At 49.7% G+C, this 25,145-nt stretch overlaps 1 protein-coding gene across 3 annotated transcripts in view; it reads left to right on the top strand.

Moving 5' to 3' along the window:
• SRRM4 (serine/arginine repetitive matrix 4) overlaps positions 1-25,145 on the top strand; it is a 50,707-nt gene extending 25,562 nt beyond the window's left edge. Inside the window, exons 5-13 of one of the 3 annotated variants that reach the window (XM_052797280.1) lie at positions 440-466; positions 1,176-1,226; positions 4,287-4,385; positions 5,377-5,533; positions 14,039-14,376; positions 15,999-16,217; positions 16,476-16,586; positions 18,200-18,346; positions 18,968-25,145. In XM_052797280.1, coding sequence (XP_052653240.1) covers positions 440-466; positions 1,176-1,226; positions 4,287-4,385; positions 5,377-5,533; positions 14,039-14,376; positions 15,999-16,217; positions 16,476-16,586; positions 18,200-18,346; positions 18,968-19,226 — 1,408 coding nt within the window. In that variant the 3' untranslated portion in view covers positions 19,227-25,145. Of the gene's footprint in view, positions 1-439; positions 467-1,175; positions 1,227-4,286; positions 4,386-5,370; positions 5,534-14,038; positions 14,377-15,998; positions 16,218-16,475; positions 16,587-18,199; positions 18,347-18,967 lie in introns of all 3 variants that reach the window. The other 2 variants (XM_052797279.1, XM_052797281.1) reach the window with 2 other exon arrangements.

Here is a 25,145-nt window from a genome sequence, read left to right as displayed (position 1 = left end):
CATGATGCTGGTTTGGCTGTGAGGCTGCTCTGGAGTTATACAGAAAGGATTTTTCCTTTGAATGCTACTTGGTCCTTCATACAGAAAACTAGGGAATGGACTCACCTCTGCACCCTCAAACTAAGTGCAGTGCAAGACTCTGGAGGCAGTAGCAGAGAAAAGGGACCCACCAGGGACAGCATGTATCTGATCTCTATAGAACTGTTATCCTGAAGATCATATTCTCAGTTATTTGTAGAGTGTGCTAGTCACTTCTACCACACCAGCATTTCTCAGCTACCCCCTTGCCAGCTGGCTAAAGGACAGCCAGGGCCATGCTGCCCAACATGAGGTGGTCTCACAATGCTCAGGCTAACGCTCGGCCTAAACACATTGTCTCTGATTCAAATTTCCAGTTTTGTGAGACCCTGTATTCAATGTACATATTTGTGTCTTGCAGGCTATCTTCAAAGAAAAGAAGACACAGGTAAGAGTTGAAAAAGTGTGAGTGGTCCTTGAGAAATTAGTTCAGTGGTCTCTTCAAGATCTCACAAGGTTGATGTTCACTGGGTGGGGGCAGAAGACACTTTTCTCCTGTATCTCCTTGTGGAATCCCCTTGGCTCCCCGCATTCCCTGTGGGTCTGGGGCTACCCTCTCCCTATTCAGCCTTATGTGTTCTTCAGACTCCACTGGAATCAGGTCTCCAGCCCAACCTGTGCAATCAAGCACATAACTGACAAAGACCTCTTAGTATAACCTAGCCCCTGGCAACCTCATCCATGTTGCATCCATCCTGCATATTGAGTCTTCATTTCTCTTATAGTTTCATTTGCAAACAGTTTGGCATCCCACAGCAGTGCCCATCTTTGAAACATTCAGATTCAGTGGCTTTCCAGGTGTGTACTGGAAGAACTCTCCAGTACGTGCGTGTACAGTATCAAGAAGTATTCATCTTCTCTATGGGAAAATGCAAAATCACCAGGATGGCTGATCCCTTTGAGGATCCTTTTTGGGCCAAGCCCACGAGCCAGATTTGTCAGCAGGCACTCAGACCCCCTGTGCTGCGGCAGAACCATTTAATCCCTTTCATTCTTATTGCACGCTCTTGGGCAATCTAGCTGTAACATTGACATGTGATTGTGCAGCTTTTTATCGGAACAGAAATCTCCGAATTAATTAGCCATTTCTTATTTAGTTCTTCAAGCCCCAAAAGTAAGAGAAAGGAAGAAAGAAAACACAAAAAACAGTAAGTAGCAATTCATGGAGTTCCCTGCCCTGCCTGCGCAGAGCTGTGGGGCTAGGAAGTGCTTGATGTGGTGGGTTCCCTGGAGCTAACGCCGGCTGCACAGCCCTAAGCAATTCTTGGGATTATTTTGCAGCTAAAGCTAGCAATTCTGGTTTTGCTGGAATGGAAAAGGGTTTGTAGAGGCTGGAGATCTTTCCTCTCCCTCTCTTTTGTGCTACCTCATTCAGTACATTCTTTGAATCTCACAAGGATGTACAGTGTCTTGTTCATCCAGTCCTGAGCAGAGACTCCAGCTTTTCTGATGAGGTCAGCATGAGAGGATGAACTCAAATCTGCAGATCACGGTGCCCCACAGCCTCCACTGCCCAAAGGGCAGGCTGGCACACTCTTACTGGGAAGGGCCTTAGCTCCTCCTTGTTTGCTGCTTTTGGAGGTTACGGTAGGGGCTACTCATGACATACAGTACAACCAAATATCCAAATGGGAGCAGAAGGCAATGGGGACTAGGGAAGAGAAGGGATTGTTTGGAGGTGATGGAGGTTGTAAAAATCTGGGGTTGAGGTTCCCTTCTGCCATGGAGTGTGAGCAGAGCACAATCCTTATCCTATGGGGGACACAATCAAGCGGTATGGTATAAAATGCGGTTCCTCAGGGCTGGAAGGAAGGCCTGTAAGCCTTCTCTGTTTTTCGCTTCCTTCACTGGCTTCTCCTGGGAATTGCAGCTTGCGGCTTCTCACCTGCTTTCAGAGCAAGGAAACAGTTCTGGGGCTGAACCCTGGGCACCAAACCCCTGGTTGGCTTCGCTGGTACTTGGGATACCCTACTAGAGACAGAAGCTGAGCTAGCAGATGGAAATCTGCTGGTTGATTTGGTATACAGTAGGACCTGCCCTTTAATTCTTTCCAACAGAACTTCTAGTCCTTAGGCAGAAAGGTGACAGAGGGACAATAGCCCAACACCGCCAGTGTCACCCCAGTATGCACTGGGACTGAAGAGATTGGGAATCCATGAGGTGCAGAACATGTTGCACTGCCTGCACAGGCCATCTCTGTTGCATGCAGAAAGGCCACCTCCTTTTCTCTACGATTTCTGCATATTCAGTAGCACAGCCACCTTTTTTTTTTTTTTTTTTTCTCTCTCTCTCCTCAAACTAGGCTGCTGTGCACCTAGAAATCTCAGTGGTAAAACTGAGGCTTCCTAGGTTATCAGTAAAAGCAGGCACCTCCCCAACCCAGCATAGCACTGGCCAGTATGCAATAGCCTAACGGTGTGGTTAAAACAAAGATCAGATGCCCTGCAGATATGCACTGACCTAGGGGAACGAGAGCTGCTAGAATTGCTCTTTGGGGATAAAGCAGCCAAGGCATTTTAGCCCTCATCTTTCAGCTCACAAATCAGAGCTGAGCCACTCCCAGTTTCTGCAAACCTTCTTATTGCTCCCAGGTGTGGATCAGATAGATCCCATGAGCCATCTTGGATGAGGATTTTTGTATAATCATGCTGCTTTGGCTTATCTTTGTGTCAAGCAACTGGTTATCTAAATCACACAGGACCAGTTTTTCCTCCTGCAGAAAGGGAAAACTTAAACTGGAGGGACTGATGCAGAGAGTGAAGAGCAAACATGGGGATTATCACACAAATCCACCATGTGAGGGAGAGATGTTCAGTGTTGCTGATTTCAGCTATATGGAAATAAGGAATGAGGATCCCCAAATGTGAAGTTTTTAAAAATATAATCATAGGGCGTGAAAAGCATCAGAGAAAAAAGCCAGGCAGAGTTCAAGCAATTGCCCTGGAGGTTGCCCTTTTGTCTTAAAGGAGATGCTGTTCTCAAGCAATTGATTTGCTGAGTTTTCTTTTTTTTTTTTGCTGAGCAAATTGCTAAATGCTGTCCAAGCAAGCCGTATTAGTGCTGTCAGTGACTAGTACAGTGTGGCCATGAAACCAGACTGTTCCCACCAGCTAACCCATCGTTAGCTTTGCCTGCTGGCACAGTGATGCCAGCCTGAGCAGATGGTTACGCTACCAGATCTAAAATAACTGCCGTGGCGGGGAACGATGAGAGGGAATGGGCACAGAAGGTGACAGGTAGCCTGCCACCCACATCGCCCTGCTCTCTGCATGCAGGACTTCAGCTGTTGGCACAGGCAACAGCAGCCCTTCAGTAATAGAGCCAGGGAGTCCATCAGTAACAGCCTGAATGGAGCAAAGGAAAGCACAGCAGGGCACTGAACCTGGGTCCCTATGCACGGTTTGCTGGTAACTGTCCTGTGGCCCTGTCAGAAAAGGGAGCAGCAGTGGCTGGACACCTACAAGAAGCCAGGTAAAATGGTCCTGCCCCTCAAGCAGGAACCATGCATAGGGCAGGCTGCAGTTAAGGAAGCTGTGCTTTATGTTTATATAGCAACCGTAAGAGCTGCCCACAGGACTGGCTAGACCCTCCCACCTAGCGTGGGGAAGGCTGGCTGTTACCAAGTGTACTGTATTATTTGGAGCCCGTCCTTCTGCATCTGCTCCTTAACGAGGAGCCTGCACTACAGAGACGGTTGGAGCAAGAAATGCAAGGGTTGGAGCTTTGCGATGGCTTGCCCAGAGGGACGGCGTTCCCCCAATGGGGCTCAGCAGTGGGAAGGTCCCAGGCTGTTTGCTGGCTGTCTTAGGGTAGGCTGCAGGATGAAGGGCAACCAGATGAGCGGGCAAGCGCATAGCTCTTTAAAGTCTTGAAAGCAGGAAGGATTGGTGCTGTCTGCTGCACTCCTGCATGCTAGTCCATAGATCTTCCCTCCAGCAGGCTACAGAGCCAACCTAATAGCTTGTAGTTAAAATGCTAGCATAGATCTCGGTAAGATGGCTTGCCTTAAATGTCAGTGTAGCTATGAGGGGATGGAGAATTTCTCATGCCTCTGTGTCCTGCATGATGTTTCATACACCAATCCCTTTGGTTTAAAACGCAGATCTCCTTTCTGATTCGAATGTTACTGACTTCAGCCTCCAGCTGCTGGTTCTTGCATCCCCCCAGTCTGCTAGTCTAACTGCGGTTTTCCTCTCTGTTTCTTAAAGCTCTCGTGGGCGCACCCGGAAATCTCATCGCCATCGCCACCGCCACTGCCACTCTCGCTCAGAGAGCTCTGACTCCCATTCCCCCAGCTGCCGAAGCAGGTAACGTCACCGCTCCCTGAGCTGAGTGTCCTGCAACACTTCCCGGTGGGCTCACAGATGTGATTGCAATAGCCTGTGTGACCCACAAACTCTGTGCAGAACCACATCCCATTCTGGTAGCAGCTATGCCACATACTGGGGGTTGAGCTTCTTGTGGTCTTGGCCGTGGAAGGGTTTTGCCTCAAGGAGCAGTGGCTGCAGCTTTTCAGTCTGACAGTCACTTCTAATCCCCGTGGCCAATGATCAGCCCATGACAGCTGATTGCAGCTTAGTCTCCCTTCCTCAGCCCAAGGGCTCTGTACTGCTGATGTCCCAGGAAACTCTTAAACACGGTCTTAGCAATGGAAATATATTTGCCCATGGCAATCTATAGCCACTGTGTTTGACCTGATTAAAATCTCTGTCCTGTGGATGACAGATGCATCCTGGGGCCAGCTAAGTGGATACTGGTGCTAGACCCGGCATCACTGCAATAGCAGGTCACGTAGTTTATACACATTGTGAGTTCATGTTTCACGTTTTCTGAAAGCACTTGAACAAACCACCCCCATGCTCCCACTTCACTCCTCCTAACTACTGGGAATTTTCTTATGAAAACCCAATGATCAGTGCAGGGAGGAATGCAGTCAGTAATTGGAGGGGTGTTCATGCAAGAGCAGAGTGTGTCTTCTCTTGGAAGTGTATTACGATAGGGACATTCACGTGTTTGTGAAAGTATGGTTTGCCTTGAGCCACCATAAAATCATGAATTGGAGCTGAAATTTGAGGTTAGGGTCCAAAGCCTGGATGCAAAATATTTTTTAAAAAAGTAGAAAAGCAAACCAGCCCTTTTCTCTCCACCATGACTCCACAGAGCAGTCATGTGGAAGACCTTCTCCCACACACAATGGCCTAGCACAGAGCTGCTGAGGGTTTGTATGGAGCTGGTAATGGGCACTACTACAATACCAAGGAATAACGGTTTGACTGTTCGTGTCTTCTGGAGGCACAGAGCCAGGTCTCGGGAGGAAGGGCGTAAAACACGGCGAAGACACTCCCGGCACCATTCAAGGATCACGGCAAAGCGAAGCTCCTCTGCAGAGGTTCAGGCCAGCCAAAAAGCCAGCCAAACCTTCCCGCTCTACAGCTTCCTGTCTCCTAAGGAAGTAGTAAGTATTACACACTGTGCTTCTTTGCTTGAACTAGCCACAGGAATCTGGGCAAGAAATCTGATATGAAATTTTTATAACTCAATTATAGCAATGTTAGACAAAGTTGGTTAAAACTGTATTATTTATTAATGGTGCTGTTCTCCAATGTATTTAAAGTCATTCCTTCCTTCAGCACTTTCGCACCGAGGGTTGGGCTGGAGAGGGGAAAAATTTGCAAAGGCTCTAGCCTATGAATAATGAATTGAGGACGTTTAACAAAAAAAAGTGGCCTCCAGCGATGATATTTTACAGGGAAGTGTTTGTTATGCAGTCTTTGCTCAGCTGGATGTGAACTTAATTCACTGGTCTTCATGTCCAAAAGTTTAGTCCTTCAGGGGAAGAAAGCGAATCAAACATATATAAAAGAAACATTTACATTTAATGAGTTGGTGATTATTGGCAGGGGATGTTTTCTGATTATCAGGATCCTTCTAGGATCACTGTTGCTCTGGACTGACAAGCCCAGGGGCCAAATTCAGAACTTATGAGCAGCTCTCATTGATGCTAATGGGAACTGCATGTGCAGCCGAGGGTAAAATCAGGCTCAGTGCCTTGGGATGTTTTTCCATATACATGGAAAGAGATGATATAATACATGCCTTAGAATTGGGGGAGCAAGAGATGGAGAGACATATTAGATACAGATCGATATGAAGTCTTCCTTTTCCATGGCATGTTTCCCCTTTGTTCCTGGTAGCTGCAAAGCAGAGGTGTGATACTCTTTGATTGTGGTGTTAGTATCTGATAGGCATTCTGGAGAGATAAATTGCTACATAGGACTCAAGGTAGTGCAGAATCTGGTACTCGTGTGTGGATGTGTAATGTTAGAGGTGTCTTGAATACAGAGTCCTCCAAGCCCCAAAGTGGTATATAATGGGGAACTGATTTTCTCCTTTAGGCCCAGTCATCATTGGAAATAGCTCAGCCATACACATTAGCTACATCAGATATGAGGCAGATAGTGCCAGCAAGAGGAGAGATTTTATCCGCTCACCCGCACAGACAGCGTTCCCATCAAAATACACAGAGATTATACGTGGGTACAGACAGGCACAAGCTGTCTCTCAACATTATAGATATGCATATTTGCTCTTGTTACATACATCTGAGTCTGTAGTGCACATACGAGTCATTGCTTATAAACCCATACAACGTAGAGCGAATAGCAGAACCTGCACACCACACTTAGATGCGTGTGTGCGCGCACATGCAAAGAAAGAATAACAAGGTACAAAGCTTTTATTTCCATGAGCCTGGGGTGTTGCCCTCTGTCAACTTTGAAGGTAGGAATGAGTCAAGAGCTCCTCCCAAAAACAACCAGCCAAAGACTGCATCATGTCACCAGGGTTTTTTTGATTCAAGCTGCATATTTTACATAAATGTTTTCAAGTCTAAGCCTGGTTTTTAATTGGTACTAGTTTTCCTCTCTCTGAAGCCAGGCTCCCTGAGTCCTGCGAGGCCGACTGCCAGCTGTTCTGTTCCCTGAGCAAGAGTAAACTCTAATTTAAAATTGTAAAACCTTTAAAACGAGCTAAACTCAAGCATGCTGCACTCCCCTTTCCACTTGAATCACTTGGAGTAAATGAGCACACAAGCTGCGGGGCAGGGAAAATCAGAGCTTTATAGTTACAGATGCAAGGGATGGATGCAAAGTAAAAGTCATCAGGCACCTGCTGCATTCTTTCTAGTAAGGGTTAATAACGCAGGCAAATATTTCAATGACGAAAAGGCATCAGTGCTTTTACTAAGCAACCCACTAGTGTCCTTTTGTTCCCAAAAAGAAGTACGCTCTCTTGGGGCATCATTCAAGAGCACATTTAAGCACTTGTTTAAATTGAAGCCCCTGGTTAAGTGCTGCCCCTGAAATTTTTCTGAATAAGGTCATTAAATATCATGTACTCAAAACTGGCAAGAGAAAAATGGAATGGGAACTTTTAGTCCCATTTATTAATGACTATACGCAACTCTTTGATGCCTCTCTTTTTTGTGAGTTAAATGGTTGCTCTATAAATAAACTTAGTTCTGTCAGAATCTACTTTGAGAGCAGCCTGGATGTGTTATGAAATGAAAACTTGCTCTTGCAGAAAATGTTGATCACATGTCAAAAATAAATTACTGGAAAAGAAAAGATTTTGTGGAAAATTCCAGAATTGGGATTCAAAAATGCTATGTTTCAGTCCTCTATGGGGGTTGGTGTGTCACACTCCCTACCCTTCCCTCTGGTCTGGGCTTCCAAGCCAAACCATCCTTACCTGAGGAGATGCACTGTCATATCTCCAAAGGAAAGGGATTGTCCAGGGAGGATCCCAATGTGCAGAAAAGACCCAGAGAGACAATACACAAACTCCCACGAGGTAATGCTATAGCACTTCCAAATCAAAGATCTTGCTTTTTAAGCCAATTTTTATTCTATATTCTTTTTCTTCTGAAAATTTGAAGCATTTTGTGGTAAATTCTGCCATCCCCCCTCCCTGGATTGTTTTCCTTCCTTTCTACTGGAACAGCCACAATTTTGAACTAGGTCTACCTGTAATTTATGAGGCATAAAGCATACAAAATAATGCCCTGCCCGTGCATCTACCTTGCTGCTTCTTTCCCTCTTGCCTTTATGCATAAGTTGATGCACGCACACCTGCAGAAACACCCCAAAATTCCCTGCTGCTTTTCTTTTTGGCAGTGAATTTCTAAGCTTCTCCCTCTCGCTCGCACTTTAATCCCATGCAGCCGCAATAGCCACCTACTGAGAATAGGATTGTGGGTCTGTGCCTCAGCATGCAGAGAAACTGTGGGTAATAATAGGCAGCATCTATTTTTGAACAGAATACCCCTAACCTGCTGCAGACACTTTAGTCCACACCGGCACAGATGTATTACATGCCACTGTGCTTTCAGTTGAGCAATGCAATATAAATACCTGCAGGGTACGAATCTAATTGCCTTTGTTGTACCTGATGAAGATAACTACGCGCTGCATACGCTTTCCTTGCCAGCTCCTTTTCTTCCACTGACACTCATTTACGATGTCACAAATTAACACAGGCTTGAGCCAGATTTTCAGTGAGGCTCAGTGGTGTACAGTTGTTCCAAATGATGCTGTTTGTGTTCATGTGTCTGCAGAAAGGTAGAAGTGGGGAAATGCTGTGGAGGGGCTGGGACAGTGTGTGCAGGAGGGTTCAGGAAACTTCATAGCAGACCTGCATATTGGCTTGCTGTTGCTGTCTGTTTTCTAGCCTGGGTTTTGGTTTATGTAGGAAAACCTATTCTTTTAACTATTAGGCAGCATGTTTCTGACAACAAACAGGGCCCTTGAAGAGTGGAAAGGCAAAGCCTTCCATAAATATGGAAGTTGTTCTGGTTTTGCTTTTCCTTTTCTCCCCTCCCAGCCCGGGAACTGAGGTTACCCCCTGGTTATTGCCCAGTAAATTGGCAGCTCAGCGCTGGGACCACAGGGAGGCCAGCAGCCTGGGGTGACGGAGGGATGCCTGCAGCCATTGAAGGGCTGTGCTGTACACCAGGTACCAAAGGAGGTGGTGGAAGGCAAACCCTTGTTCTAAAGTAGTGCCAGCCTGGCCTGCATCATGCCATACTGGCTGTACCCCAGCAGGCTGAAAAATTCTTTGCAAAGGAACAAACCTTTGCCTGGCATTCTCTGGAATTTACCCCCAGCAATGGATCTGTGAGCCAGGCTGCTCAGCAGTGTTGCTGTCCAGCCCCAAATAACCCAAGCTCTGACCTTGCAGGAGCAGTTGTGTCATTGCCTCCATGCTCCTGGACTTAGCTTAGCCCTTGTGGTAGAGAAAGCCTCCACCCTGAAGCCTCCATCTAGCAAAAAAAAAAAAAACCCAAAAAAACCCAAAAACACCCCCAGAGTATTTTCCACTCAATATTCCTTGAGTCAGGGATTCATAATCGTGCAAAAGGGGCTTATATTGTATTCCTACAGCACTGCTATATTTTGTACTCCCTTAATAAGAGGTTGGCTTTTCAGCTGGGGCAAACTGCCAGCAGAGGTGAGCCCATTTCCCCCAGGTGAAGGCCTCCCCCCAGTCCCCTGCTCTGGAAGATGGAGGTACCCCAGAGCAGGCACATAGCCTCTTTCCCCCTCTCAGCAGGTGCTGCTCCCTGCGCTGGCGGCTCCTCGGCAGATGTCTGCTGGGCCCATGCTGAGAGCAAGGCTCGCTGGGGTCATTGACGCAAGTTTTTTATTCCTTTCATTATTACAATGCACCGAAAAAGAGAGAAAGGGAGACATTATGCACCTCTGAAAAAGAAATTAACTCCACTTTGAAGCGAGTTGCCAAACAAGAGAAAAAAGACCCAAGAAAGAAATTTATATCACTATAAGTGAGGCTGTGCCATGCTGCTTGTTGATGGGTCTCAGTCCCCTTATGGCTGAGAAAATGTATAGTCATCTCTCGCCTCAGGGCTGTTTGCAGCACAGTAAATGGACTTGTTCACTTTAATTGGAAGATGAGTAGTGATTGTATTTTTGTAACCTATCAGACTGCACTGCCTCTTGGTCTAGGATCGCACTTAAAATTACAGTCTGGAGTATGACTGAGGGCCTCATTTCTAATCCCCCTTCATCTTGATTAAATAATGATTTGAAACAAAAAAATCCAATACATAGATATCTTGGGTTCCCTTGAGGGCAGCAGTAGGTCCCCTGCTGAATGCTGGAGGAAGCAAAGTTCACCAAGATTATTTAATTACTTATTAGGGAGGGGAAAAAAAATCCAAGTGTTCACATAGAGAAAATTAGATTCATGAAAGAGCAGACTCTTTTAAGACATCCTAGAAAAATAAAAAGCCATTAGAATTCAATTGAGCTCCACACAGTGTTTTCAGATGTGGTGCTCATTTCCATCTCGTGTGGCGGGCATGCCCTTCAGAAGCAGTAGAATGGGACCAGAAGCAAAGCCAAGGTCATCAGATGGGGGATTTGTCTGAGCAGACAGGCAAGTCGAGCACCTTGAGACTTGTCTTGGCTCTTGCCACAGGACAGAAATCTCCCCTGGAGCTTGAAGGAAGCTACTGGCTACAGCCTGGTGCCCTGAGGTGGTGGGACTGGGAAGCTGCTTTGTTCCCCCCCGGCACAGCCCAGCCAGACCCTCTAGCCCTCACAAGGACTATGGGCTCCATATTTCACTGATATCCAGATGTTGCCTTTTCCCAGAGTGCTGCTACCACAGATGTTGAGCTACAGAGGAGCTAGTTGATCTCCGGGTCATTTGACAGATTTTTGTGATGTGCTGACAACAGTTGCTACTTTGAAGGTAGACTTCACTGAAGGCAAAGCAAAAGCATGCACCCCAGGTCCCAGTGGCAGTCTTAAAAGCTCTTTTAGAAATGCCAAGAAACTGCTGTATTTCTTGGCAGAAATAAAGGCCTTTTGGTTTAGACTGGGAGGAAACAGAAGCAAAGTGTTTGCGTGTGCAGTGCTGGGGTCACTGTCCCTCGGAGCAGCCCTGTGCCTGCTCCAGGCTTTTCTTACCTCTGTAGCCAGGGAGTACCTCACATGGTGGTTTATGTCTGTAAAGGAAAGGTGGTCAAAAGCTGGTCGTCTCTTGATTAGGATTCAGATCTAATGCAAACCATAACCCACCTTTTAAAAAAAAAAAAACTGGTGTCATATTTGAAAGCACAATTCTGTATCTTCTGGGATGTGGCTGGGGAGAGCACAGTGGTTCATAGCAAGGGGGCCAGTTCTCTCGGATTCTGGATGTGGCTTTGGGGTTTCACAAAGAATTGGTGAAAAAAAGAGCTGGATAGCCGGCTCTTTTATGCTCCTTTGACATTCCAATTTCTACTGGAGCAAACAAGGACTGGTAGGGAAGTGCTAGAGCTGAGAAGTAGCAAGGAGCAGTACCAGATGCTGAAATGAGGACTTGCAATGTGTGTCTCCACTCGTTCCTAGTTGGGAATATTTGGGAGACGTTTCTGCTCTGTGCAGGGCTTCTGTGTTGAAGGTGCAAGTTAGCTAGTGAAGAAAGATCACTTAATTTCCCATGTCTGCTGCTGGGGCTCCTGATGCCTCTAAGTTAGGACTGAGTATGGCTTAGAATTTAGTGTGGGAATGGGGGAGTCCCCAGCTCCAGTATGGATTCGCTGGGATGAACTAATTCCTGTCCCTCTGTCCCTTATCCAAGAAGCAGTAACGCCTCCCTCTCTGGCAACATAGGAAGTACTTGGAGATCCTCCAACTCCAGGTGTTTTCAGAGCATGAGGATGTTGTGGGCAGTCATCATTCTGTGGACTGTGTCCTGAGAGCTGCTCTGTGTGTTGGCAGATCTAGCCTGGTTTCAGTCGCTGCTGGTTTAGCACATGCATCTGAGTCTGCTGTCCCTGTCCCAGTTAGCACCTCTTGAACTAGGTTCCCCCCCTCCCCGGGACACAGATCAGATGCCACGGGCAGGAGGGTGGATGTGAAGGCACCATCTGACGGTATGAAGGAGCTCCACGTAAAAAGTGACAAAGGCTGGGTCTGTAGCCCCTCTGTGGATGAGAAAGAGCTGGGTCCCTGCACCAGCCAGTCCAGGGCTAAGCTCTCCAAAGGGACTGGCCCTGTCCCTACTGTATGACAGCTGATCCAGATCTCCTCTGCTCCCTGAGATATTACCAACATTGCAATGTGGTTTTCTTGGCTCAGAATACTGCAGATTTCTAAGGGCATGGCCCAGGTCCCCAGTGTGGAGAGCATGGCATAGAAGGAGGGCATTGTGTGCCCCAGAGCGCGACGTGAGGACATGTGCAGGTGTTTGAGGAAGCATGGCTTGCTGGGAACATGTTGGAGGACTATCCCGAGTGGGGGGAACCAAAACTATGTGTCCACACTCTAAGGACCAGACCTTATGGGTGGGAATGAGGAGAGCAGAGCATCTGAGTGAAAGAGGAGGAGGCCACACGAGAGTGCAGACGTTCTGGGTCCACGTTTGGCCCTAATTCTCACCCCATTGCAAGGGCAGAGGTTAGCACTAATATAGCCTCACTCACAGGGCCAGTACATTCCTGGACTGGCTCAGGTAAATGCCAGTGGAGTTAAAACTGAACTATAAAATACTCAAATGATGTAAATCCCCTTGGTGGTGCTCAGGGTCCCAGGCAACAGCCCTGCCCAGGGCAGCCTGTGTGGGTTTGGGGTCCTTGCTGACCCCGTTGCGTTCAGCAACCCACCGAAACCCGGCCAGGGTATGGCTAAATCCCCACGCAGACGCTGGCAGGAGCAGGGCTGTTGTCCCCTTCCCCATAGGTCTCCAGTGCAGCACGGGGGGGGATATTTTTCCCCCTCGACTTTATTTTTTTACCACTTCCCTCACTTGAGTTCCCTTTGTCACTTCCATGAAACCCAAGGGGATTTAGTGCAAGCTGCGACTTTTCAGCACAAGCGATCAGCTTCCAGGAACAGGCTAGCCAGCCTAATTTAAAGCAGAAGGAAACAAAAATGAATAAGTGAGACAAGCAAGCAGACAAAAAGCAGTCATGACATTTGCATAGAGGAGGCGAGCGAACAGTTGGCAGTGTGGATTGAAGAGAGGGTTTATGTTTTTTTCATGTAATTTGAGACTCTAATGATGGACTTATGTTGCCCGCTCTTCCTTTTTTCTTACACCTTACCTACTAAAGGAGGAGTTCTTGATGGGTAAGTGGATGCTATCCGCAAGACACCAGGGAATTTATTAGAGGTCACTCGAGCGCATTAGCTATATCTTCTTCAGGGGGAAAAAAGCACACAAAGAAGTATCTGTATACCTTTTATTTCCAGAGGGATTTTTCTTTTTTCCCCTGCCCCTTCCTTTTTTCTTTTTTCCTTTTTTTTTTTTTAAGTTTCAAAGTGATAAGCTTGTTTATTTGCCAGTTTTTACTTTGTACAGAAGCCCTTAATTTGATTTGATTTGATTTTTCTTTGCTTATTTTAGTGACATTCATTCAGCCTCTTTATTAAGGAAGCTTAAAAAATTCACTCATTTAAGATTTTGTTTCATTTTTGTTTTCTTTCCAAGGATTATGTAGGGTTTTTATGTGTATATACTCGTTTCTTTTTTTTTTTCTCCCCCTCTTTAAGGTTAAATAAGGGCTTTGTCCTCTGTTATACCTTTTTTTATTTAGTTAGTTATTTTGATTCTTTGGTTGCCCGTTTACTTTGTTGAACTCTTTTGTTTAACATGAATTGCATGCTGATACTCTTTGCATGATCTCTAAATCTTCCCGTTATCATAGCAGGGGGAAAAGAAGTTTCTTCTTACTGTGGATTTCTTTCAGGGATATGTGCTTTTGTTTTCTTCTCCTCTTTCTTCTTTTTTTCTTTCTTTCTTTCTTACTTTGTTTCTTTCCTTTCCTTTTGTTTCAGTGCATCATGATGGTAAAATTTCTGGGTTTATTTAAAAAACAAAAAAGCAAAGTAAAATCAAAAACCACCACCCCCAAAATCGTTCAAACAATGCCAAATGGCTTTTTTGCTTTCAGATCTCTCAGTCAGGGTCTTCTGCTGACCTCTTTACCAAAACAGACAGCCCGCCTGGCAACCTAGCCAGCCAGAATGGAGAGTATCATGAATATGACTCAGGAAACGATACTTCCTCCCCTCCCTCCACTCAAACGAGCTCATCCAGGTCAAAGGACAGCCAGGAGAAAAGAAGTCTAGTCCATGATGGCTTTGGCCATGCCTTCTCGTCCGGGAAGCCCAAACTGGCCAACAGCGATAACAGCTCTGATTCAGGAAATTCCTTCACCAGTTGCTTTTCCCAGACCAAGGGAACAGCTTTGGAAAATCTGTCTCCAGATGCCCAGGGACAAGACCGAAGGTCAGTGATTACCAGTAGCTGCTTCTGGCAGCCAAATACCTGGTACGTTGTTGCTCTGTATCTCCTGCCTGCTTGCCAGTTGCAGTGGTGAGCTGGCAGGGAGGTTTTTGTGGTCTGGAGGCAGTTAGATATAAATCAGACCCACGGTCTTGCCAGTCTGGAGTCCAGAACCCAGCAATGACCAATACTATAGCCTGAGGAGGAAGATGAATACCCAGCCATCACACCCTTGGCATTGCCTGTGCCAGCTCTTCTGGTGTTAATGTGGCTAATGCAGGGTTTGGCCCTGGGTCGAGCTGTGTCTTGAACACATCCCTGCTCAGCTGGATGTGACCATGTCAAAGAAGAGAGTCGCTGGCCCTTCTGGGCAAAATCTAAAAGGTGCATCGGGGGTTGCCATGCTAACTCTTCCCCTCTGCTTACTGAGGGGAAGGGAAGTGGGGTTCATCTCCACCAAAACCATTACGGGCTGTTCTTTCACCTGTCCAATGAGGCAAATCCAGCCTGCCCCTTCCTAGCTCATTCAGGACTGGTCCTGGGTGACAAGATAGCATCTCCTGCAGATGGGGAGCACAGGAAGGGACAAGTACCTCGCTGGCTGCAGCATAACACAGCAGCAGCTCTGTGCGCTGGGGCCACGGGGCATCAGGGTCGGGGGCAGGAATCAAACCGCCACCTGGTCCCACAGGTCATCATCAGGAGAGGGGAGTAGATGCTGGCCTCAATCACCGCCTCCCATTCCTGGGGGTTTGCCAGGTGATGTTGGGGGTGAAGGCACTGAAGCACGGTGGCTGGTACCCAAGGCTATGCTCAGGCAGTGGTGTTAGGGAGCTCTTCCAGCTCAGGCCCTTAGGTCTTAAAGGCTGAAAGTCAGAGCCAGGATGTGGTCTTGGGGTGGGAGCACTGAATGAGAGAGGAGAGGGAGCCAGGGGAATTGGTGTTAGGAAGAACAAGCCCTCAATTTTCAGTCAGAGGGTAAAATTTTAGGGCTGTATATACTTTTCACAATGTGACTCAGTGGGATAACTCTGCCTTCACATGGGTGGAGCTGGGACTGCAGCTGGCCCTGGCTGTTGGAAGGCTGCCTCGCTGCTGGGATCTAACCCCAGTTCATACCCAGGGCACTTCTGGAAGTGGAGGAATTCACGCAGCCCTGTCCAAAGGCAACAGGACATACCCGCTCAGTGCCCGCTCATGCTGTTCCACAGCCAGACTGGAGCACAGGCACTTGCCCTGCCATGCTCTGGCTTTCCCTTGCTCCAGCACTACTCACCTCACTCCCTCCCCAGGACCTGCACCGCTCGCTGGCTTGACGCAGGCTCTGCCAACCAGACACCTCTGGTGTGTTGGGCATGGGGCAGAAGAGCTGCCCCTCATGCCACCAGAGACCTCTTCCACAGCCCTTCCCTGGCATAGCCTGGAGGGTGAGCTCTTGGGCTCTGACCCACACACACGGGGTCTCCTGCAACAGCGGCCTGGGGAGCCGGGAGGTCTTTTTTTATCCCCAGTTGGGGAATGGGAGGATGGGAGTATTTGTTGGCTGGAGCGTGGTGCTCCCCTCAGGCAGGAACCAGTCCCAGTTCAGCCACAGCTTCAATGACTGTCCAAATATATGTTCACAGAGGGTGCCTGTCCTTGTGTCTCAGCTGTTCGGAGGAGAAGCAAAACTTCCTCCCGTCCCCAACCCACAGCTCCCCGCTGAGGCCATGCTCCCGTAGTGAGTCGTACACCAGCACTGGCAGATCATCCCCTGGCTCCAGTCGCTCCAGCCGCTCCCGCTCCTCACACCACAATGCCTCTCCCAGGTACTCCCGAAGCAGGTCCTGCTCTTCAGAAAAGAGGTAAGACCAGCTAAAACGGCTGTCTCTGTGACCCTGGGCAATGTCTAACTCTTGCAGGCTGGCAGGCTCCTTTCAGGGGGAGGTGTAAGAGTTTGGGGGGTGCCTAAGGACCCACATGGCTTGGGGTGAACTGGCCGCACAGAGCTGAGCCGAGACACTGAAATGTGGGGCATCTCTTCCCAGCCAGATTCAGAGGAGTCTGGAACAGCCTCACCTTCCAGCATCTTTAACTCTTTTATGGTTCTTGCCTGTCCCCAGGTCTTCTTCACGTTCCCCCAGCTATTCCTCCAAATCCTGCAAAAAAAGTCCTGGGAGCAGGAGTTCAAGGCCTCGTCGGAGCCCCAGTTACTCCCGCTACAGCCCTAGCAGGTACAGCTCTCTCTTCATGTATCTGCTGCCTCATGCTTTCTCACTGCCTCCATTACTTGTTTGGACTCCAGCACACTTGCTGGCTCCTGCCAGCCCCACACTGCTCCCTCAGCTTCCTCAGATCTGGGGTGAGAGGGAGCAGGGGGACATGGAGTAAGGTATATGGCAGTATGTTCTGTTGGCCCTCAGTCCAGTGGAAATTTCGTGTATTGCCCCAGAACTGGTGCTGGTTGCAGAGGGAAGAGCCCAGAGATGAGCCTTTCACTTTCTGTGGGAGAAGTGGATTTTCTATAGCCAAGGACTGCCCTGCGTTGATTCAGGGCAAGTTCACACAAAGCACTTTTGGGGGTAGGTTGCTGGGAAGGAGACCTGGTTTATCTCTGGCTTTGAACCATCATGGTATCTCACTCTCAGAGCATACGGCAGGTGAAGTGGCTGTTCCTCCACTCTCAGCCCTCGCAGGGGATATGCCATGCAGCTGAGAGTGCACAGATGGCTGCTTGGCAGTGTTTGCCAGGGCCTCATGCAAGTGGGAGATGCCTCGTAGGAAAACCCAGGGAGCATCTCTCTCTATCGTGCTGGTGTATATGGTGGGCAAAGCGTTAGGCTCTGCTTGGGTCTGCCCACTGCTTTCATCACCTGAGGAGCCTGCAGCAGGGCTGCAGCCCTTGCCAGAGGGGGATCTTACTGCGGTAGGGAAAGGCTCTGCTTTTCAGAGTTGTGGCTCTGCCAAAGAGTTGTCAGGCCCTCAGAAGTGCCCCTGCTGCATGGGCAGATGCCAGGTACCCTCATGCTGGCACTCACACAGCCTTGCAGAGGGAAACACAGTCCAGGCAACTCTATACCTTCTGCACCCCGTAGAAAGCGCACATCTCACAGCTCAGCCGTAGAGACGCCTTTGGGCAGGTTTTCCTGGTAACATCTCTGCTGCTGTGAACATTTTGCACCCTTAAAATGTTACATTCCCAGGGTCTTACTCTTGCAGGCTGTGACAATTCCTGTACTGGCGTAGGAGAACATTCCCTGTGTGCAACGATCAGGCCCTTGACCTGCAATGTGTCACTTTGTAGATGGCATTGAGCAGGTTGTATGAAATCAGCCACACTCCATAGAAGGGCCTGTGCTGACGCGTATGGGAATTTAACAAAAGGCAAAACCATAGCAACACCGGCACTCCTTCTGGTGAGCTGTGCAGAGCTGCACAGCCCTGCAGGGATACTGGGGGCCCTCGTGGGGCCTGCTGGCAGGCTGGTTCTCGCCTGCTTCTGCGGCATGGCCATCAAGAGCAATTTTAGTACAGCTAAATACAGAGTGCATCCACAGACACAGGTACACAGAAAGCCATCTTAGTTTGGCAGCGCAGGGCCAGCAGGACACTCTGCTGAAACCTCCAGACACAATTAGTGGGTGTCCATCTGTCCAGCCAGATAAGTGTCTCTTTGTCCAGCTGAGCGTGCACAGGGCTGATGCCACCAGAGCACTTTGCTTAGAGTGGTCCCTTTTGGAGCTGAGTGTCCTCCGCTCATCCGTGCCTTCATGGGTCATTGCCTCCACATCCCAAACCCACCCTAAAAACCCCAGCAGTGACAGTTTCCAATCTGTGCCTTCCCCAGAGACCGTGAGCGAGAGCACAAGTATGGCTCCAGCGAGAAGGAGTCGCACAGGGAGCGTGACCGGCAGCGGCGGCGGCGGTCCTATTCACCCCTGAGGAAACGCAGGAGAGACTCTCCCAGCCACCTCGAAGCGCGACGCATCACGAGGTAAGGGCATGCGGTCCCATCGTTTGGAGACAGGCTCAGCTGGCACTCCCCAGGGGTACATGGACTGTCCTTGGGTCCCAGCCCTTGCCAGCTGAGGTGTCTCCAGCAGGAGACCGGTTTCCCTGAGCCTGATCAGCAGGCCCTTCCACACCTCCTAGAGCTTGGGAATTTCCAGCTAGAGGCAGAGGGACGGTGGGGGGTGGAGTGTCTCATTTACAACAGCTGAAGAAAAAAGGCAGAGGAAGTCAGAACAGGGACTCAACTGCCAGCTGCCAGGAGCATCCCCCCATGGGCTTTTTGTTTCACCCTCTCCTGTGGCAGATCTCCCACACTGCAGAGAGAGTCAAATATTGACTCTAACCTTCACACTGAGGGCTCTTTGGACAACATCAAGCAGAGACCAACCTCAGACTTGGTGCTTGGGACATTCCCCAGGGCCGCGGGGTTGGGTGGTTTGAATCCCAAGTCCTGTCAGCTACCTGATCTCTTCCTTTTTTTCTTTTACACAAACACAGCCGCATTTTGGGGGAGCGTTGTGCAGCGTAAACAGTGCTTTTTGGAGATTTTGGGAGTAAATCCATCCTTGTGTTGGCGGTAACCCATGTGTCTCTGTCCCCACAGTGCCCGCAAACGCCCCATCCCCTACTACCGTCCCAGTCCCTCCTCCTCCAGCAGCGCCAGCAGCTATTCCTCCTGGTACAGCAGCTTTAGCCGCTCCCCAAGCCGGAGCCGGAGCTACTCCAGCTACCGGACGAGCCGGAGCCGAAGCTGGAGCAGCAGCAGTGCCGAGGGCAGGAGCCGCAGCCAGAGTTCAGGCCCCAGGAGCAGCCGCAGCAGGAGCTATGACTCAGGAGGCAGCTCCGACAGCCTGCGTCGTTAGGGAGTGCCACCGACGGTTCACGTGCTGGCGTCACCTCCAGATTCCTGGCATTCTCCGCTTCCTTCCCACCTACCTGGCCATCGATAGCAATCATCCCTGATACTGATGTGGTGGCAGAGCCAGGTCCCCATTCCCCGGTTCGGAGTAAGAGCCTTCGTGCACCCGGTGCAGACCCTTTGCCACCTTGCGGAGTGGGTGGATCAGTCCCAGCTCCCCTGGCCAGGGCTGGAAGAAGGGTCAGTGCTTTACAGAGGGTCTGTCGCGACAGATCTGCTCCATCCTCCCCGGCGTCCCCCCATCTCCCCATCTCTGCTGCTCTCCAAAGCATTACCAGCTGGTCCAAAGGAAAGTATTCAGCTCCTTGCTCTTCTGCCAAACCAGGAACCAGCAAATTAATTTCTGTTGGAGGGAGAGACCCAGTTAGGGAGGAATTTGCTGGGAAGCTTTGGTGATGAGTAGGGGTGACCTGTCCCCATAAAGGCAAATATCAGGTCCCTTGGGTCTCTCCTCCAGAGTTTCTGCCCACTCTGCAGCAGGTCTTTTCCATGAGACAATATTTATTTATTGCCGGTCAGCCAGTCCCTGCTACAAATAGAAGGCTAGAAATCCCTCCTGACGTAATTCCTGGGGAAAAAAAGGCCATTCCCTCTCTTTCTCCCTCCCTTTCCTACCAGGTATGCATCATCTTTCACAGGGTTGTTTTATCCCCCTCCAGCACTGTGACTTGCTTGCAAACAAACTGCTGAGGTCTGAAGCAGACGTGGGGCCGGTGGGGTACAAGGGAGAAGGGAGCTGCTGTCACACTGTGCTCCGAGGGCCAGGCCACAGTGTGGGAGATAGGGGTCATGGGGTTCCCTTCTCAGAGGAACCTTCTTGCAGTTTGGGTTTAAGTTTTTCTAAAGGGAGCCTTGCCCTTGGAGTGCAATTCTGGTGGGCCCGTTAAGGAGATATGGAGATAGCCTAGCTGTGGGGTGTAGTGAGAGCACACAGGGTTAAAAGGGCATCGCATGAGCCAGGGGACCCCAATTCCTCTTCCTTATAACAGGCAGCAATTCTAAGCAATGCCGGGAGGATTTCAGGAAATCATTTCTCCTTGAGACCCTCAGGCTCCCCTGAGGCAGGATTAGCAGCCACAGCAGCCCTGTCGCAGGGCCTGTGCAGGGTTGCAGCGGGATGCACTCACACCCCAGTTTGTTGCTGGGAGGACAGAGCAGTGCAGGGGGACAGAAAGGGCCCCCCGCTAATTGCCTGTTTTTCCAAGGAGCCGCGGGCAGTGGCAGGAGGGCCCTGCCTGCCTGGGTGGCCCTGGGCCCTGGGGTTTTGTCTCCCTGCCAGGCCTGCCAGCCCAGCTGCCTGCGCAATTACTGTGTTTTGCAGGGTAACAAAAGCTTCTCCCAATGCAGGCTGAGCTGGTGCTGAGGAGTTTCTTTCTCTTACAACACCTGGGTGCTTAGAGACGCTAATTTGGGCTTAAGACTTCCCTCCCTCCCTTTTTCCATCCCCTCCCCTTCCATCCTGCATGATTATTAACGAGTTTGGGCTTAATGAGTCAAGGAGGTGTGTCATTTAAGTGTCACAGAAAAGGGCTAAGTGGAGCCAGCATCTGCTGGAGGAGGAGAGGGGGTAGAAAGAAATGCAACTCCCCCCCCCCCCCCCAGCTAAAGAGTTACCTACAGCCCCCCAGTCCCGCTGGCAGAAGGTAAAGGGGCAAAGTCGCAGGTGGAGGAAGGCCAAGTGCCGTGTGGTGTTCTGGTGGAGCTGGCTGACTGCCTTAGCAAGCATATAAACCTATTATCTGTTGGAAATTAGAGCAGCGTGGGGTGTCCCTTTTTCCCAGTATCCTTGCTACTGCTGGTCCCCCTTGTCCTATGCCTTCAACCCCCAAAGCCCCCCCTTTGCCCAGTCCCTCATCCCCCGCCTTGTTCCCTGCAGGTAATTTGAGGATGAGGGTGGCGGAGGCAGAGAGCTGGGCACTCGTATGGTCAGTGGCTTGGTGGGGACATGTGTCCATCTCCTGGGAGGCCACTTTCTAGGACATAGAGAAAAGCATTCCTGGTAGGGCTGAGCTAAATGCTCTAGGGCTGTGGTTGAGGGATCAAAGACGGGATGTTCTTGCAGTGGGGTGACACTGCCTACCCTCCTGCGCTAGCCCTGACAGCAGCCCCTCGGCCGTCTTCTGCAGTGAACTCCCTTCTCCTAAAGGGCTGAAAACCTCATGCTTCTTCCCCAAAGAGTCTCTCCCAGTTTGACGCTGAAACACCCCGTCCTTCTGCTCCCCGGGAAGATCCAAAGGCAGTGATGGGAGCCCAAACCCCAGATCTACCAGTGTTTCAAGAGTACCCTCATGCCCCTTAACACCCCCTAACACGCACGTGCATCTGTAACAAGGAAGCAGCGAGCCAGGAGGTCAAAAACTAGGGAAGAAAAGTAGAGGGGCTTTGTGCAACTGGTGTAAATATCAAACACAACGCTGACTTGAGTTCCTCGTGGCTGGGGACGCATGATCGAAGCACCACATCAGGGTCAGCAGCACCCACCGACTGTGGGACAGGAGATGACTCCGAGGGTTGCACGGGGCTGACAGCAGCTCCCGTACCCATCCGGCTGATCCGTGCTTCAAGGACTGCCTCCGCTTGTACAGTCCATGGCAGCTAAACGCTCCTGGGGTTTCCCAAGCAGACTTACGTTGGAGTAAACCTCTTAAATTATTTATTTATTTATTTATTATTATTATATTTTTTATTGTATGTCAGAATGGATGCAGGTGGTCACCATTACCAGTATTTATTTATTCTTTTTTTTTTTTTAACAGTAAGTTATTTTTGGATCTATGTGTTTGTTTGAATGTATCCATGCCACTGTTCTCATGTAAAGATTTACAGCGCTGACCCCCTCTCGTTGAGGTGGCTGGAGGAGTGACGGTCACTCCTGCTGCCAATGCGTCCCTTCGTCTGCACTCTCCGGAGCAGGGTGGAGAGCGTGTGACGGACAGAGGGATGCAGGGCAGAGCTGTTTATCTGTTTTCATGTTAAAAGCTAGGGTTTCCTCATTAGATTTGTGCAGGAACGCAACGGATGTGACCACAGGAACAGGTCTAGGACCTCATGGAGGTGACGGCAAGGGTCTGCTCGCTGGCCGGCTGAGTGACGGGCTGTTTGCAGTGCTGCAAGGGGAAGTTTCGCCCCGGTCCGTGCTCACGCGGGCTGGGTGCCAGCTGGCCGCCACCGCTGTTTCCTTTGGCTCTGCAGCCAGCGCACAACCCGAAACCGAGCTGCTCTGCACAGGCACCGCTGGTTTTCCTGGGAGGATGCCGTCGCTAGGACTCCCCTGCCGTGTTTATCGCTGCACAATGACCCACCCATGGAAAAACTAAAGAAATGAGACCGTGAGAGAGTGATCCATGCTGAAGATGCTTGCAAAATCCAGCCTCTGGTGACAGGACCTAACCAATTCAGTGTGTGTATATGTACGTATATGTGCGTGTATATGTGCATATACATAGGAGTTTCCCTCAGTGGTGGTATTTATTTTTTAACTTATTTAAGATTTTTAGTACAACCTGGAACATCATCCTCCCTGTCAGTGGACGACTGGGTTTTCTGTCGGTTTGCATAAAGCTCGTGAGCTTTTCTGTCTCTGTGCCTTTTGCCAGCACTTTTTTTTTTTTTTTAATGTTGTTTTGCTCACTCATTGTTTTTACGGATTTTTGCTCTGCGTCCAGCATCTCAGATTGCTGCTGGCACTCTCTGCAAAGAGCAGTGTTCACCTGGTGGAAAGGCAACTCGGTCATTTTGGTGTTGGTGAATCACTGCTTGCCTGCGGTCAGCCGCACGAGGGATGCCCAGGGCCGGCTGCAGCCTCAAGGCTTCAGGAAAATATCTCGGCCATTTTTTGGAGGCCCTATCTCAGAGGGGTTTGCTTTCCTCAAGCACAGAGGCTCTTTCTCACCCACGATTTTGTTTCCATTCTGCAAATGCCCCAGTTGCACTTCCCCGGCAGAGCATGCGTCGCAGCACCCGCTCCCAAATGTCCCCCTGACCCCAGAGTCATGCTGTTGGCTCTCCCCGCTCCCTGGACCTGCCTTGGCTCTGGGTTTGTCACACTGAGTGAGGCTCGTCCCACCTCTCCCAACCCCAGGGCTGGAGCCAGGCTCCAGAAAACCCAAGACAATCTCTGCAGGTTTGCTGGAAAGCAAAGATAAGGGATATTTCAAAACACTGTTGTGTTCGTTCTTTTCTTCATGGGTTACAGCACTCAGTTGAGCTTTGCTTTATGTTGACTGCAACTTTTCTCAATGTTTTTGTTGTTTGGGGGGACTGAATTTGTACCAAACTTGTCTGCAACAGCCAATCACTGTTATTTTGCTATGCATTGTACATATATTGAACAGGCTGAGAGGACTTAGCCTCTATTTAATATTTATTTCTTCTATTTATTGAGCATAAATTTATAAAAAGCTATTTGGGTCTTGCCATTGGGTCCATGAAGGTAGGAGCCTTTGAGGTGTTGCCATATACACTGGAGAGAGGTTATCAGAGAGGTGAATTACTGAGGCGGTCACCTGCTGGCATGGAGGCATCTGGCAGACAAATTGGGCTCGTTTGTAGCTCAACTACCAGTGATTTAGGGAGGAACCTTGTTTAGATAGAGATGAGCCAGGCAGAGGGAAAATACTCCATCTTCTTGGGCCAGCTTCTTTTGAGAAATCGCAACCCCCTGGAAAGGTGCTGGGCGTTCAGAGGTGACAGGCCAGCTGTGGCGGAGGAATAACCCTGCTCTTCCTCCTCCGTGCCACGTAGGGCTGCTTGGATCGCCAAAGATCCCTGGAGATCTCTGATCTCCCACCACTGACCCCCTCTTGGCTCTCCAGGTTATTGGGGGAAGGGGGTCTTGTCGCCCTTTCATCGATGTGAGGAAGGGGATAGGGTTGAAGTGACTTGCCATGGTATCTACCAGGAAGCAAGGATGTCCACCCAGCCCCATCCTGAGACACTTGTCCTCACGCCATGTCCTACTTTTCCCCCTTCCTCGAGCTTTGTGCCAGAACCAGTAGCTTTGCCCGGACGTGAGCTCGGGAAAGGTGGCCAGGACGGGAGTGGGGAGGTCTCTCCTGTCGTCTCCAACACAAGCCGGAGCTTGCTGCAAGCATCCCTCCCCTAGCTTTGAAAAAAGCATGGGATGTGCTAAAAATCACAGCCTGCCCCAGTGTCACTCCACCAACACTGCAGCCGTTGTCCTCTTCACCCGAGTGGGAGGCGTTCGTGCTCCGTGGGCAGAGCTGCCTGGGCTGGCCGAGGGTGGACGTGGCTCCGTTGTCGCCAGGCGAGTGCCCAGCGCTGGGTTATTCCCATGGAGCTGGCCAGGAGCTGCAGGGCACTCAGCCTTGGGCTATCAGGATATTTGAGAACGAGGCAGATTCAGGTGCCTAAGTGAAGACTTTGCCCTTTAGTGTCCTGTGGGGTTTTATTACCTCTGTACTAGAGAATAAATAATTCTCATGACTTTTGCTGCTACCTGGAAGTTTGCACATGACCGGGAGCGTCTCCGAAGCACTGGTACATCCGCTCTTGTGGCAACAGCTTCATGGTCAAGCATCCCGACTTTTGGGCTATTGCCTAGAGAACAACACCCTGAACCTCACCGGCCCCGGGGCAGCTCTCTGCCTTCAAAACCCAGGGAATGAGAAGATTTAGAACAAAAGCCAAGACGTAAGAAAAGCCGCGAGGGAAACGGTGTCTCTGTTTTCTCGCCTGTTGTTCGATTCCTTACCAAATGACACTGGTGCATCTGTTCATTTGACTTCCTTGTAAAACTCTCTTTGCTCTCCATCGAAATGCATACTGTATTCTTTAGTCTTCCTGGGGTATTTGAGTTGTTAGCCTGGTTAGAAAAAGGGTTCCAATAAAGGTTCAGACAGTA

This window comes from Harpia harpyja, chromosome 9, assembly GCF_026419915.1.
Source record: "Harpia harpyja isolate bHarHar1 chromosome 9, bHarHar1 primary haplotype, whole genome shotgun sequence".
In the NCBI taxonomy this organism is placed as follows: domain Eukaryota; kingdom Metazoa; phylum Chordata; class Aves; order Accipitriformes; family Accipitridae; genus Harpia; species Harpia harpyja.
The sequence above is the reverse complement of the archived record's forward strand: the minus strand, read 5'-3'. Positions and strand labels throughout refer to the sequence as shown.